Below are 15,013 nucleotides of genomic sequence, written 5' to 3'. Positions count from 1 at the left end.
GCACCTAGGTCGATTGGGACTCCAGGTCAACCAAGAGAGGGGCAAGCTCTCCCCAGTGCAGAGCATCCTCTTTCTCGGTATGGAACTCAGCTCTGTCACCATGTCGGCACACCTGTCCGCAGTTGTGCCCAACCAGTGTTGAACTGTCTGAAATGAACATTTTAGGCAGACAGCGGTCCCCCTGAAACAATTCAGAGGCTCCTGGGACACATGGCGTCCTCGCGGGTTAATACCCCTCGAGTTGATGCACATGACACCGCTCCAACACTGGTTTCAGAGTCGAGTTCCGAGGAGAGCGTGGCACACCGGCAGCAGGCGCATGGTGATGCCGCCCTGCTGCCGACGCACCATAACCCCTAGTCTTTATGACTTTTTCGACGGACTCAGGTCCCTTTGAGCAGGTTATGAGGCAGGTCGTGGTGACGACTGAAGTCTCCCTGCAGGGGTGCGGTGTAGTGTGCAACGGGCACGCAGGTGGGGTGTTGGACGAACCCCCGCCTGCGCTGGCATATCAATTGCCAAGAGTTGTGGGCTATGCTACTTGCACTGAGCAGGCTACGGCCTCTCGTGCGAGACATGCACGTGCTGTTCCGAGGACAGCACTATAGCTGTAGCGAATACAGATCGTCAGGGTGGCGTTCGCACACAGCAGCTAAACACAACTTGCTCGACGCCTCCTCCGGTGGAGTCAACAGGTGACTCGTTCCCTGCAGGCCACACAACCCGTGCAAACTGAACTAGACAGCCGACGTGCTTTCTCGCCAGTTTATGCCTCGTGGAGAGTGGCGACTCCACCCCCGTGCAGTCCAGCTCATTTGGAGGCTGTTCGGGTAGGCCCAGGTAAAACCTGTTCACCTCCCGTAACACCACCATTTGCCCGCTTGATAGTCCCTGCCCTCGGCACGGATATCCTTGCGCACAGCTGGCCGCGGGATGGGCGGAAGCACACCTTCCCCCCCCCAGGAGCCTTCTTGTACAGACTCTGTGCAAGGTCAGGGAGCAGGAGTACCAAGTGTTATTGGTTACACCACACCGGTCTAACCGCACTTGGCCTCAGAGCCGATGCTCTGGACAGCGACTCCCCCTGAACCATTCCCCTGACAGAGGACCTGCTCTCTCAGGGGAAGGACACGTTCTGGCATCCCAGATCAGACCTCTGGAACACCCATGTCTGGTCTCTAGACGGGACGAGAAGATCCTAAGATGGCTACTCCCCCTATACGGCTGAGACCATCACCCAGGCTAGGGCCCCATCTACTAGGCGGTTACACGCCTCTAGACGGTGCCTCTTCTCGTCCTGGTGTCTTTCTCAACGAGAAAGACCCACTGAGGTGCTTGATCAGGATTGTGTTCCCCTCCTCACGAGACTGGAGACTAACATCTCCCTTCCACACTGAAAGTGTATGTAGTCGCTATTGCCACTCATCACGACTCAGTCGGTGGAAAGTTTCTAGGGCAACACGACCTGGTCACCAGGTTCCTAAGCAGCGAGAGGGCGGAATCCGCCTCATCTCCGCTCCATACCCTCTTGGGACCCTAAGTGGTCCTGGGGAGCCTCAGGGCCCCCCAAAGAGCCCCTCGGAGGTTCCGATCTTCCTCATAGAGTAAGACGGCCCTCCTGACGGCGCTCTCTTCCTTCAAGAGGGTAGGGGACCACCGAGCATCCTCCGTGTCCCTGGATTGCCTTAAACTCGGCCCTGGAAACTCTCACGTTATCTTGAGACCCAGGCCCGGATGCGTGCCCAAGAAGTTCCCATTACTCCCTCCGGGGCCAAGTGGTGAACTTGCAGGCGCTCCCCATAGGGGAGGAAGACCCAACCCGATTAGTGTTGTGTCCAGTACGTACTGGACCGCACGCAGAGCTCTGAAGCTCTGACCAGCTCCGTGTCTGTTGGAGGACAGCAGAAGGGGAAGGCTGTCTCCAAACAGAGGCTGGCGCACTGGGTCGTGGACACCGTTACGACGGCATTCCGATCTCAGAATCTCCCATGCCCATTGGCAGTGAGGGCTCACTCCACACGGAGTTTAGCCACCTCCTGGACACTGGCAGAAGCGCCTCTCTAGCAGACATCTGTAGAGCTGCGGGTTGGGCTATGCCCAAACACCTTCGCAAGGGTTAACAACCTTCGCGTAAACCCGGTGTCAGCCCACGTCCTGCGTGGCGACATGTAGGACTGGCATCCGGGGGGGCGTATGCCTGCGAAAGCACCTTTCCACCCTCTAACAGGTTGGGTCAGTGTGCTATTTACCTTTTCTTCTTACCTTCGTTACCGTCGCTTCGCTAGAGATTGTGACGCGATACAGCGTTGTGGCGTTTTCCATAGGCAACCCCATCTGTCGTTCTCGACACAACGTCGAGAGACCGACAGAAAGGGAACGTCTTGGTTACGTATGTAACCTCAGTTCCCTGATGGAGGGAACGAGACGTTGTGTCCCTTATGCCACGAACACGTATCGTATTCTGCTGCAGTTTGAGAGGTCTCAGGCTCTTCAGAACAAAGGTAAGTGAATGCTGCACGCCGGCCTCCTTTTATACCGGATTTCCGGGGGCGGAGCCCGGCATGCAAATTGCATTCGCCAAATTTCATTGGCCTTTTCTATAGTAGTCACAGTTGATTGGTTCTCAAGGGCGAACCCCATCTGTCGTTCTCGACACAACGTCTCGTTCCCTCCATCAGGGAACTGAGGTTACATACGTAACCAAGACGTTTTCTTCAGACTCAAACATCTTCACCATCAGTTCAGCATCTGATCAGGATGAGTTCTGGTGTAGAGGAGAGAGAACTAAACGCCCCTCATCCTCACAGGACAGTGATCATGTGACTCTCTCTGTTAAAGGTCAGTCATGACTGTAATAAAGACTCAGAGAGAAGCAGATGAACTCTGAGACTCTTCAGCATCTGAATGTGTTTTATTCTCCTGCAGGATCAAAACCAAAAGCTGAACTCACATCAGATACTGAAGGATCTGTACTGACGGGAAACACAGTGACTCTGACGTGTCTCATGAATCAGTTCACTGGATGGAAGTTTTACTGGTATCAACACACACAGAACACTGAGAAGACGACAACAGATACAAACACCTACACAATGTCCAATGTTAGAGTTTCAGATGGAGGTCAGTACTGGTGTAGAGCTGGAAGAGGGAATCCAGTCTATTACACAGACTACAGTGATGTTCTGTGGATCAATGTTACAGGTGAGATTTTGAGATGTCATGGACCTCAGTCAGGTAGATATTTCATCTGTTCTGTGGGTTGTACTGTCTTAACTCCATGAATACATTTTCTGTCATTATTTGATGTCCTCTTACGCTGTTTCAAACTTTCTGTCATCAATGTAACACAAAAGGAGAAATATTCTGTTAGATGTTAAAATATTCTACAAAACACATGCAAACACATGCTGTATATCTGAACATTTGATCTGATTTATACAAATAAATAAATGATATTATGTGTTGTGTTTGTACAGAGAGTCCTAAAGCAGTTTTGAGAGTTGAGCCTGACAAACAGCTGTTCTCAGGAGAAACTGTCATTCTGAGATGTGACATACAGACTAAACAAGACACTGAGTGGACATACAGCTGGACTGTAGAGAAATATAACCAACAGTATACAGTCAACCGATGCAAAACACAAGAGTGTAAAATCAGAGTTTATCACAGTGACAGCGGTCACTACACGTGTAGAGGAAAGAGTGTAAATGGACAAAACTCTGAGAAGAGTGAAGCTGTTACACTGACTGTATCATCATGTGAGTTTATATGTTTGTTCATCATTATTAGTGTGAAGAGCTGAAGTGTAACATGTTATTCATGAGAGATTTCTCACTTTCAGATAAACCCAAGACACTTTTAAGAGTTTCTCCACAGCAGTGGCTGACTGAAGGAGATTCAGTGACTCTGATGTGTGAGGTTAACAGATCCTCTACAGGCTGGACATTCAGCTGGTTCACTGAACACAATCTCTCCTCAGGTAATACACTCTCAGTTTATTTTCTCTTTTTAATATTCCATCTTTAAATCTTAATGTATAGCACATTTCCCTTGACAGGTTATGATCTGGTGTCAGACAGCAGTGGAGGATCTAAAGGAAACTACACTGTGAGTTCTGCTGCTCTGAAGCACACAGGAGTTTATATGTGCGGAGCAGAGAGAGGAGATCCAGTCTATCACACACACAACAGCAGCACACAACCACTGTGGATCACTGGTGACTTCAACACACACAACTAAACAACAACAAGCTCTTATATCATTCATTTCTTCATTCATCTATAAGCTGTGTTTTTCTTCTCAGGTGTTTCTTCTTCAGTGTCTCTGATCATCAGACCCAACAGAACTCAACACTTCTCATCTGAATCTCTCTCTCTGAGCTGTGACGATCACAGGAACTCTACTGGATGGACAGTGAGAAGATACACAAACACACTGGAAACTTCTTCATCATCATCAGTCAGATCTACAGGAACAGAATCTACATGTACAATCAGATCTCTCATCACATCTGACACTGGAGTGTACTGGTGTGAGTCTGAATCTGGACACAAACTTCATCCTGTTAATATCTCAATACACAGTGAGTTTATAATTCTGTATTTATTATCTTAACACAAAATATCACTTATATTACACTACATTACATTTGTTCCTCTGTTGTGTAGATGGTGATGTGATTCTGGACAGTCCTGTTCATCCTGTGACTGAAGGAGATTCTCTGACTCTTCACTGTTTATATGGAGATAAAAACCCATCAAACCTCAGAGCTGAATTCTATAAAGATGGATCAGTGGTGCAGAATCAGACTACAGGAGACATGATGATCATCTCTACAGTCTCAAAGTCACATGAGGGTTTCTACTACTGTAAACACCCAGAGAGAGGAGAGTCTCCAAAGAGCTGGATCTCAGTCACAGGTGAGCGAGTCTGTCATGTGACCTACAGTTGAGCTCATAATTATTCTAATCCTAAACAGGCAAATATGATCTAAGAAAGCTGTACAAATAAATCTGCATCATAAAGCATTTGGATCTCTCATAAATAACAATAATAACAACAATGTTTGATTTTTGTCACTTTTAAATAAAAGAGCCAAAGCCCTTTTTTGATCATATTTATCTATGACATGAATAATTTGGAGCACAACTGTACACTGATTTTTTTATAGTTCAGATAATCTGTATGATAACTTGTGTTAAAACTGTTTCAGGATCATTTCAGGAGAAGATTTCTGTCTTCAAGATTCCCAGTTTTCTGCTGGCCGTTTGTCCATATCTGATAGTGACAGTCGTGCTGGTGTTCAAATGCTACAGATTGAGAGAAGAAACATTGGTCTGATATTTTAGGTTGTTAATATACAAGGTTCTTTTTTAATTAAACAACAAAGTAGTCAATATGATCATTAACACTGGATGTGTCTGGATTATATCTGGAGAAATGAAGATTGATATCTGTTTGTGGGGCTTTTGCTAGGAATTCTGGGGATTGGGGTGTAAATCGGTTTGGGGGTGGACCTGTAGAATTAGGATCAGCTTTGAGTCTATTAGTGACAGTCCTGTCTATCTGATGTACATTTTTCATAAATTCATTCAAATATGTGCTGGTCTGATGAGGATGACTTTCCCGGTCAAATCCTGTGTATTCCAAGATTTAGGTTCTAGCTTTTTTAGATTCACTTTGCTTGCTGTTGTCATCCTCTACTTGCTTACTAAGGTGTTTCTCTGGAAACTATATGTATTGACATTAAAAGTGCTTTACAAAAAAAATTAACTGAATATGTGTCTCCATTTTTTCCACTCCAATGAATATATTTCAGTGAACACACATGCCTTTTGAAGTGGGTTGTCTGGTCAAGTTAAGTGTGCAAAAAAAATGACAGCAAAAAACAAGAGATATAACGTTTATTAAATTTTAAGAAGAAATAAATGGATATCAACACACACCGATGTTGAAATAAATAAGTTGTTTTTCATTCACAATCATTTTCAATATGTTTATCATTAAAATCTGATAACTAACATGTTAACTACAATAATATCTCAGTGTCACAGTTGTATAGATCAGAAGACCTTCCTGCTCCAGCTACACAAACACTGTATTTGAACAAAATACAACCAACAGAATATGTCTGTCTGATTTAACGTGCTAAATAATATCTTAACACTGATACTAAAAAACACAACTAATAATAATAATAAACTGAAACCGAAAATGCTTCTGGACCAGGGTTAACATCTTACAAAGAAGTGGTCTTTAATGACTGATAGATTTGATCTATTTTCTAATATGTTTTTACTATTTCTATTCCTAAATGACACTATGAAAGTTGAAATTATAAACCTATGACTGGTAGCCATTTTTCTTCAAACATCATAATTCCATCAAATGAAACATCGCTTCATTAGTGAACTGTTTTGCTCTCTTAAATTTTACATGATGCTATGCAACACATTTATTTCTTGTGTGAAGGTAAGTTTGTTTTTCCTCAGTAAGTTATTGATCTATATTATTAATCTATGCATTAACATAAATCGCTGTATGTTACCTCCAACATTTTCTGTTTGATCACTTTGTCATTGCAGGTCAGTTTGGCTCAAGATTTGTCTTTTTAAAGTTGCTTGAACACTTTCTGTGATTGTTTTATTGATATTCTGCTGGTCAGATTTGACTGATGCTTTTGTTTATTTGCCCGATCTGTCATCGTGTTGTGACTGTCAGAGGAAAGTTGGTTTATGGTTTCTAGATTTCTTTTTAGTGAGTTGCTAGCAAATGCGGTTTCATTTTTTTCCTCTTTACCGTCACTTTGTCTTTTTGAGGTCTAAAGACAAAAGGAACTCTAAAACAACAAATCTATTACACTTCGATTGACTCGAAAATGGCATTAAGTCAATGATTTTATATATAATAGGTTTCATGTCAGAGCATTAAAACCTTTAGCATGAAACACATATGATGTGGAGATGAGATGTGTTAAACTCTGGTGTGAGCATCTCTTCACACTGTGACTGAAACTGCAACATCAGCAGATATTCATTCATTTATGGGTTTTTACTTCTTCCTCTTTCAGCATCAGGTTGGTTTGGTGGCCTAGTCAGGTCTTCAGATTTAACTCTTTAATGTTCAGTAAATCTTTGGATTTATTTCATTATCCAGTAAACAGAAATCATATGTTTTTTTGTTTAAAAACACAACATCACACTCCACAACAAGCTTGATCTCCACTAACATTTGTGTCTGTAGCACTAATGATGAAGAATGAGTTCTGAAGTTTAAATACTTTGATGGGGTTGTTAAAATTCATAAGTCTAAGTATAAACAATTAATATTTGATTTACTGTATCTTCACTTGTACATATATATTATTATTGTGACAGCAGTCAGTGTTTGTGGTCTGCTGGAATATAGAGATGAAGAGGATCTTGTTGTGGTTGTGAAAGTGTTTCTATTTCAGTTCTTTGGTATTAAACAGTGTGTGAGAGAGAAGTAGTGTTCAGGGCTGGGTTTCCCGAAACCTTCGTATTGCTACAGTGTAACGAATTGCTGTAACAACTACAGCGTTATTTTACAGAAGCTGCCTTTTTTTAATAATACAGAATATTGCTGTAAAGTGCAATGCATTCTGGGGTCACGTGACGGATTAACTCATATGTACAGAATATTGCTGTAAATTTAAAATCTACAAAGGTGGGATGATCTTCAACAGTCGAGATTGGGGTAGTGCGCAAAATGAGGGATTAACACCTGTGGTAAGTGACTTATTAAGTATTTTTTTTCCATATTTCGTGACTATCATACTGGTAACGTTATATAGAGGTATCTACATTCACGTTTCATATTATGGTAACCACGGATTCAACCTCCATCCGCGGGGACCGAAGGAGTTTTAGGTGGAGTTTCAGCAGCGCCGTCGCTATAGCACCCGAGGACAGAAGTTGTTCATGTTATTTAGAGTTTTTGTACACACCAGGAGTGAAGGCGGTATGTGACGAGCTACAGTTCATTGTATTAGTAAGTTGACGGTTGTTTTTTTAATGTTGAACATTGCGGTTTCATCTCTGCTCTTTGCGGATGATGTTGTCGTGCTGGCCCCATCAGACCAGGACCTTCAGCATGCACTGGGACGGTTTGCAGCTGAGTGTGAAGCGGCTGGGATGAGAATCAGCACCTCCAAATTCGAGGCCATGGTTCTCAGTCGGAAGAGGGTGGCTTGCCCACTTCAGGTGGGTGGAGAGTTCCTGCCTCAAGTGGAGGAGTTCAAGTATCTGGGGGTCTTGTTCACGAGTGAGGGAAGGAAGGAACGGGAGATTGACAGACGGATCGGTGCAGCTTCTGCAGTAATGCGGTCACTGTGTTACAAAATTTTCTGTTACCCGTGATATTTTGTGACCCTAGTAGGCGCTGTTGTCCCTATCGACAGTTCTCTACGCAAAGAGCGTAAATTCGGGCGAGGATGCGCTTTGTGCTCGTGCGCAGCTTTTTAATCTTGGGCAGTAACGCGCTTTGTTCTCGTGCACGTTACTGTGAGCGGGCTTTTCAGAAAGTCTGTTTGAGAGTGCTCACGTGACGTGGGTAGCTGAACACGCCGATTGAACTGTACAAAGCAGGTTCATTTAATTCGTTTGGAATTATTGTGATTTCCATGGTAATTGTTTTATAGCCAATATGTAGGTGTGTGTATGTGTAGATGTAGATATATATACACACACATATATATATATATTCACTTTTATCCTAATAATAGAACAGCAATCACGACAATTCTAAACATTGTCCATTTAAGAAACATGAACATAAATGAGCTTCGTGTTATACATACATGCATTATAGGCTATAAAATGTACATAAGAACATAATATTATAAAATTATATGTTTATAATGTACAAAGTAACCTTTTAGTCCTACAGCAGGTCACCATATATCACGATGCACAGTAACGGGCCTAAAATATTCCGTTACCTTCCTCTGTTTTACACAGAATAGCCTTATTGTTCTTCATATTCACTCTTTAGACATCTAATGTCTTCTGTGTCTTATCCTGAAAAGCATTTAGCTGTGATGAGAACAGTGACTGTGGTACAGCAGGTCACCATATATCACGATGCACAGTAACGGGCCTAAAATAATCCGTTACCTTCCTCTGTTTTACACAGAATAGCCTTATTGTTCTTCATATTCACTCTTTAGACATCTAATGTCTTCTGTGTCTTATCCTGAAAAGCATTTAGCTGTGATGAGAACAGTGACTGTGGTGCAGCAGGTCACCATATATCACGATGCACAGTAACGGGCCTAAAATAATCCGTTACCTTCCTCTGTTTTACACAGAATAGCCTTATTGTTCTTCATATTCACTCTTTAGACATCTAATGTCTTCTGTGTCTTATCCTGAAAAGCATTTAGCTGTGATGAGAACAGTGACTGTGGTACAGCAGGTCACCATATATCACGATGCACTTTAACGGGCCTAAACATTGTCCATTTAAGAAACATGAACATAAATGAGCTTCGTGTTATACATACATGCATTATAGGCTATAAAATGTACATAAGAACATAATATTATAAAATTATATGTTTATAATGTACAAAGTAACCTTTTAGTCCTACAGCAGGTCACCATATATCACGATGCACTTTAACGGGCCTAAAATAATCTGTTACCTTCCTCTGTTTTACACAGAATAGCCTTATTGTTCTTCATATTCACTCTTTAGACATCTAATGTCTTCTGTGTCTTATCCTGAAAAGCATTTAGCTGTGATGAGAACAGTGACTGTGGTACAGCAGGTCACCATATATCACGATGCACTTTAACGGGCCTAAAATAATCCGTTACCTTCCTCTGTTTTACACAGAATAGCCTTATTGTTCTTCATATTCACTCTTTAGACATCTAATGTCTTCTGTGTCTTATCCTGAAAAGCATTTAGCTGTGATGAGAACAGTGACTGTGGTACAGCAGGTCACCATATATCACGATGCACAGTAACGGGCCTAAAATATTCCGTTACCTTCCTCTGTTTTACACAGAATAGCCTTATTGTTCTTCATATTCACTCTTTAGACATCTTATGCCTTCTTGGTCTTATCCTGAAAAGCATTTAGCTGTGATGAGAACAGTGACTGTGGTGCAGCAGGTCACCATATTTCACGATGCACTTTAACGGGCCTAAAATAATCCGTTACCTTCCCCTGTTTTACACAGAATAACCTTATTGTTCTTCATATTCACTCTTTTGACTGAGAGACCATTTAAAGGCTCAGGAAACCTTTGCAGGTGTTTTAAGGTAATTTGCTGATTTCTGAAGACACTGGTTTTCATCATCTATTAGCCATTATTATCACATTTTTAAAAATGAATCAGAGATTGGCCATTTGGGATTTCATTTGAAAATAAAGGTTGTTTTGAATGTGTTAACTTTTTGGAATTTATTAAACTTTCTCATATATTATTATGTTTTATTATAATTATTATTATTATCTCATTATTAGTATGCAGAGAAAATTCTTGCTGGAGAGCCTCTTCAATTTTCAAATGACCCCTCTGCGGCTGAAAAATACAGAAAACAGGTGGCGTTGACACTCCTAAACGAGACAGGTATTATTTGTTTATTTCTGTCATTTTCACGATATCGTATATTATTTCAATGATTAACAGATGAAACCCATTCCTAAGTTGTATTGTTTTATTGGTGACCAGATGACCTCAGTGAGCTTTGCCACTATTGTGGGGAGAAGGATGCAGGGCAAGGAAGGACAACTGCCAAAAAAAAAGAAAATGCTTGGGTAAAAATTGTATTAAGTATACATCTGTCATGATAGTATGCTATATTGTATTTCAGTTATTTATCTTAGAAATGTTGTTGCATTACTATTACTTCTGTTCCTACAGGTCCAGTGTGACGTGTGTGACCGATGGTTCCACATACAGTGCGCTAAAATGGTGGACCCCAGGAAGTACTTCAGCTGTGCTGCATGCCAGTTTGTGCCTCCAGATTAAAATTCTACTGCATTTTCTTTTGCAAACATGCAAAAAAGTAATAAAGTAATGTGCAAGACTTGCGCTTAATTGATGTGGTTACTGTGATTGTGTAGGTTTATGTACTTATTTTAAGGTACATGATAATCAAATGCTTCTGAAATGCACCATAATATATATTTTTTTAATAATTATTTTGCTGTTTTGAAAAATAAAGTTTAATAAAATACACTTAAATATACTTAAAGTCAAAGTCCAAGTTACAAGTTACGTGCATCGTGATATATGGTGACCTGCTGCACCACAGTCACTGTTCTCATCACAGCTAAATGCTTTTCAGGATAAGACACAGAAGACATTAGATGTCTAAAGAGTGAATATGAAGAACAATAAGGCTATTCTGTGTAAAACAGAGGAAGGTAACGGATTATTTTAGGCCCGTTAAAGTGCATCGTGATATATGGTGACCTGCTGTACCACAGTCACTGTTCTCATCACAGCTAAATGCTTTTCAGGATAAGACACAGAAGACATTAGATGTCTAAAGAGTGAATATGAAGAACAATAAGGCTATTCTGTGTAAAACAGAGGAAGGTAACGGAATATTTTAGGCCCGTTACTGTGCATCGTGATATATGGTGACCTGCTGCACCACAGTCACTGTTCTCATCACAGCTAAATGCTTTTCAGGATAAGACACAGAAGACATTAGATGTCTAAAGAGTGAATATGAAGAACAATAAGGCTATTCTGTGTAAAACAGAGGAAGGTAACGGATTATTTTATGCCCGTTACTGTGCATCGTGATATATGGTGACCTGCTGTACCACAGTCACTGATATCATCACAGCTAAATGCTTTTCAGGATAAGACCAAGAAGGCATAAGATGTCTAAAGAGTGAATATGAAGAACAATAAGGCTATTCTGTGTAAAACAGAGGAAGGTAACGGAATATTTTAGGCCCGTTACTGTGCATCGTGATATATGGTGACCTGCTGTACCACAGTCACTGTTCTCATCACAGCTAAATGCTTTTCAGGATAAGACACAGAAGACATTAGATGTCTAAAGAGTGAATATGAAGAACAATAAGGCTATTCTGTGTAAAACAGAGGAAGGTAACGGATTATTTTAGGCCCGTTAAAGTGCATCGTGATATATGGTGACCTGCTGTACCACAGTCACTGATATCATCACAGCTAAATGCTTTTCAGGATAAAACCAAGAAGGCATAAGATGTCTAAAGAGTGAATATGAAGAACAATAAGGCTATTCTGTGTAAAACAGAGGAAGGTAACGGAATATTTTAGGCCCGTTACTGTGCATCGTGATATATGGTGACCTGCTGTACCACAGTCACTGTTCTCATCACAGCTAAATGCTTTTCAGGATAAGACACAGAAGACATTAGATGTCTAAAGAGTGAATATGAAGAACAATAAGGCTATTCTGTGTAAAACAGAGGAAGGTAACGGATTATTTTAGGCCCGTTACTGTGCATCGTGATATATGGTGACCTGCTGTACCACAGTCACTGATATCATCACAGCTAAATGCTTTTCAGGATAAGACCAAGAAGGCATAAGATGTCTAAAGAGTGAATATGAAGAACAATAAGGCTATTCTGTGTAAAACAGAGGAAGGTAACGGAATATTTTAGGCCCGTTACTGTGCATCGTGATATATGGTGACCTGCTGTACCACAGTCACTGTTCTCATCACAGCTAAATGCTTTTCAGGATAAGACACAGAAGACATTAGATGTCTAAAGAGTGAATATGAAGAACAATAAGGCTATTCTGTGTAAAACAGAGGAAGGTAACGGATTATTTTAGGCCCGTTAAAGTGCATCGTGATATATGGTGACCTGCTGTACCACAGTCACTGATATCATCACAGCTAAATGCTTTTCAGGATAAAACCAAGAAGGCATAAGATGTCTAAAGAGTGAATATGAAGAACAATAAGGCTATTCTGTGTAAAACAGAGGAAGGTAACGGAATATTTTAGGCCCGTTACTGTGCATCGTGATATATGGTGACCTGCTGTACCACAGTCACTGTTCTCATCACAGCTAAATGCTTTTCAGGATAAGACACAGAAGACATTAGATGTCTAAAGAGTGAATATGAAGAACAATAAGGCTATTCTGTGTAAAACAGAGGAAGGTAACGGATTATTTTAGGCCCGTTACTGTGCATCGTGATATATGGTGACCTGCTGTACCACAGTCACTGTTCTCATCACAGCTAAATGCTTTTCAGGATAAGACACAGAAGACATTAGATGTCTAAAGAGTGAATATGAAGAACAATAAGGCTATTCTGTGTAAAACAGAGGAAGGTAACGGAATATTTTAGGCCCGTTACTGTGCATCGTGATATATGGTGACCTGCTGTAGGACTAAAAGGTTACTTTGTACATTATAAACATATAATTTTATAATATTATGTTCTTATGTACATTTTATAGCCTATAATGCATGTATGTATAACACGAAGCTCATTTATGTTCATGTTTCTTAAATGGACAATGTTTAGAATTGTCGTGATTGCTGTTCTATTATTAGGATAAAAGTGAATATATATATATATGTGTGTGTATATATATCTACATCTACACATACACACACCTACATATTGGCTATAAAACAATTACCATGGAAATCACAATAATTCCAAACGAATTAAATGAACCTGCTTTGTACAGTTCAATCGGCGTGTTCAGCTACCCACGTCACGTGAGCACTCTCAAACAGACTTTCTGAAAAGCCCGCTCACAGTAACGTGCACGAGAACAAAGCGCGTTATTGCCCAAGATTAAAAAGCTGCGCACGAGCACAAAGCGCATCCTCGCCCGAATTTACGCTCTTTGCGTAGAGAACTGTCGATAGGGACAACAGCGCCTACTAGGGTCACAAAATATCACGGGTAACAGAAAATTTTGTAACACCTGTACCGTGGTGAAGAAGGAAGGCATACATGCTTTACAAGGCATACATAGTCCTCACTTTAGATGAGCTCACAAAAAATAGTTATCTAAAAACTAGTAAATGTTTTATAACTACCGTAATTAATCATGAATTACAGCAGGAATGTGTGTTAAAAAAGCATTTATTAACAAATTAAGTAACTGTTACTATATGTCAGAATAATAAGATGTATAAATGTGCATTCAAACAGTTTATTAATCATTTACTTACACTTTCTAAATGATCTCATGAACCACTGATAACTCCTAACTAATTGGTTTGTAAGTAATGTAATCCTTAATTTAGAAATGATGAATTAATCCTTAATAAAGTATGAAAATTTGATTATTAAGCATATTTTATACTTATAAATCAAGAACAAAGCATTTATAGCTGTATTTATAAACTGCTTACTAATGTCTAATAATGTTGGGCCAATGCTTCATAAATGATTAATTAACTATGTACTGATGCTTATCTAATGATTTATAGCGTGCAGTTATTATAAAGTGTTACCAAAAAATTTAACACTGTATATCCAGTATGTTTTGAACAACATTGATTTATGTGTTTCTTCTAAATACAGTAAATTAAAATCAAGCAATTTTGCTGTAAAAATACAGCATTATACTGTTGCTATTCAAAATTTTACTTGATATGGCACTGTTTTAAAGTCACAATCAATCATTGGTTTGCAACTGTATGCATATAAATCTCTGTGTTACTTTGTAAAATTAATTCAGAACATTTTTGTATGCTGCATCCCAGTTCACTTAAACTGTATATTTTAATGCAGCTTCACTAAACTTCTCGCTCTTAAAATAAGTTGTGGGTAAGATCGGCTACTTGAAAAATACACAAGATTCGGCACAGATATACTCATTGTAATTTCAAACACTTTTTAGGGTGAATATAATGCACATTAGGACGCAGGGGTTGTACATTGGTGTTATTGAGGAAGTGTTTGAGTGTTTAACACAGTGTGTTTGTTGAAGTGTGTCATCAGTAGATCAGTATGGAGTTCAGTTCTCTTCTTCCACTGCTCTGTGAGTATTATCT

At 40.4% G+C, this 15,013-nt stretch overlaps 1 protein-coding gene across 1 annotated transcript; it reads left to right on the top strand.

The window, feature by feature from the left end:
- The first annotated feature begins 2,790 nt into the window (after positions 1-2,790).
- LOC130425802 (MAM domain-containing glycosylphosphatidylinositol anchor protein 2-like) lies at positions 2,791-11,003 on the top strand. Its single transcript, XM_056752200.1, has 11 exons — positions 2,791-2,838; positions 2,926-3,201; positions 3,477-3,758; positions 3,842-3,979; positions 4,058-4,216; positions 4,304-4,582; positions 4,668-4,927; positions 5,224-5,334; positions 10,496-10,601; positions 10,704-10,789; positions 10,896-11,003. Exons 2-11 carry the CDS (start codon positions 3,006-3,008, stop codon positions 11,001-11,003), a joined length of 1,725 nt encoding a protein of 574 aa, XP_056608178.1. The 5' UTR covers positions 2,791-2,838; positions 2,926-3,005.
- Positions 11,004-15,013: the final 4,010 nt, after the last annotated feature.

Source organism: Triplophysa dalaica, chromosome 7, assembly GCF_015846415.1.
Source record: "Triplophysa dalaica isolate WHDGS20190420 chromosome 7, ASM1584641v1, whole genome shotgun sequence".
Taxonomy (NCBI): Eukaryota; Metazoa; Chordata; class Actinopteri; order Cypriniformes; family Nemacheilidae; genus Triplophysa; species Triplophysa dalaica.
This window is presented reverse-complemented; position numbering and strand designations above follow the sequence as displayed.

Bases quoted from the DNA above. Each gene is read 5' to 3' on its own strand.
- LOC130425802 (XM_056752200.1), top strand. From the start codon at position 3,006: ATGAATCAGTTCACTGGATGGAAGTTTTACTGGTATCAACACACACAG. The intron at 3,202-3,476 runs GTGAGATTTTGA...GTGTTTGTACAG, and splicing joins TCTGTGGATCAATGTTACAG to AGAGTCCTAAAGCAGTTTTG. The intron at 3,759-3,841 runs GTGAGTTTATAT...TCTCACTTTCAG, and splicing joins TACACTGACTGTATCATCAT to ATAAACCCAAGACACTTTTA.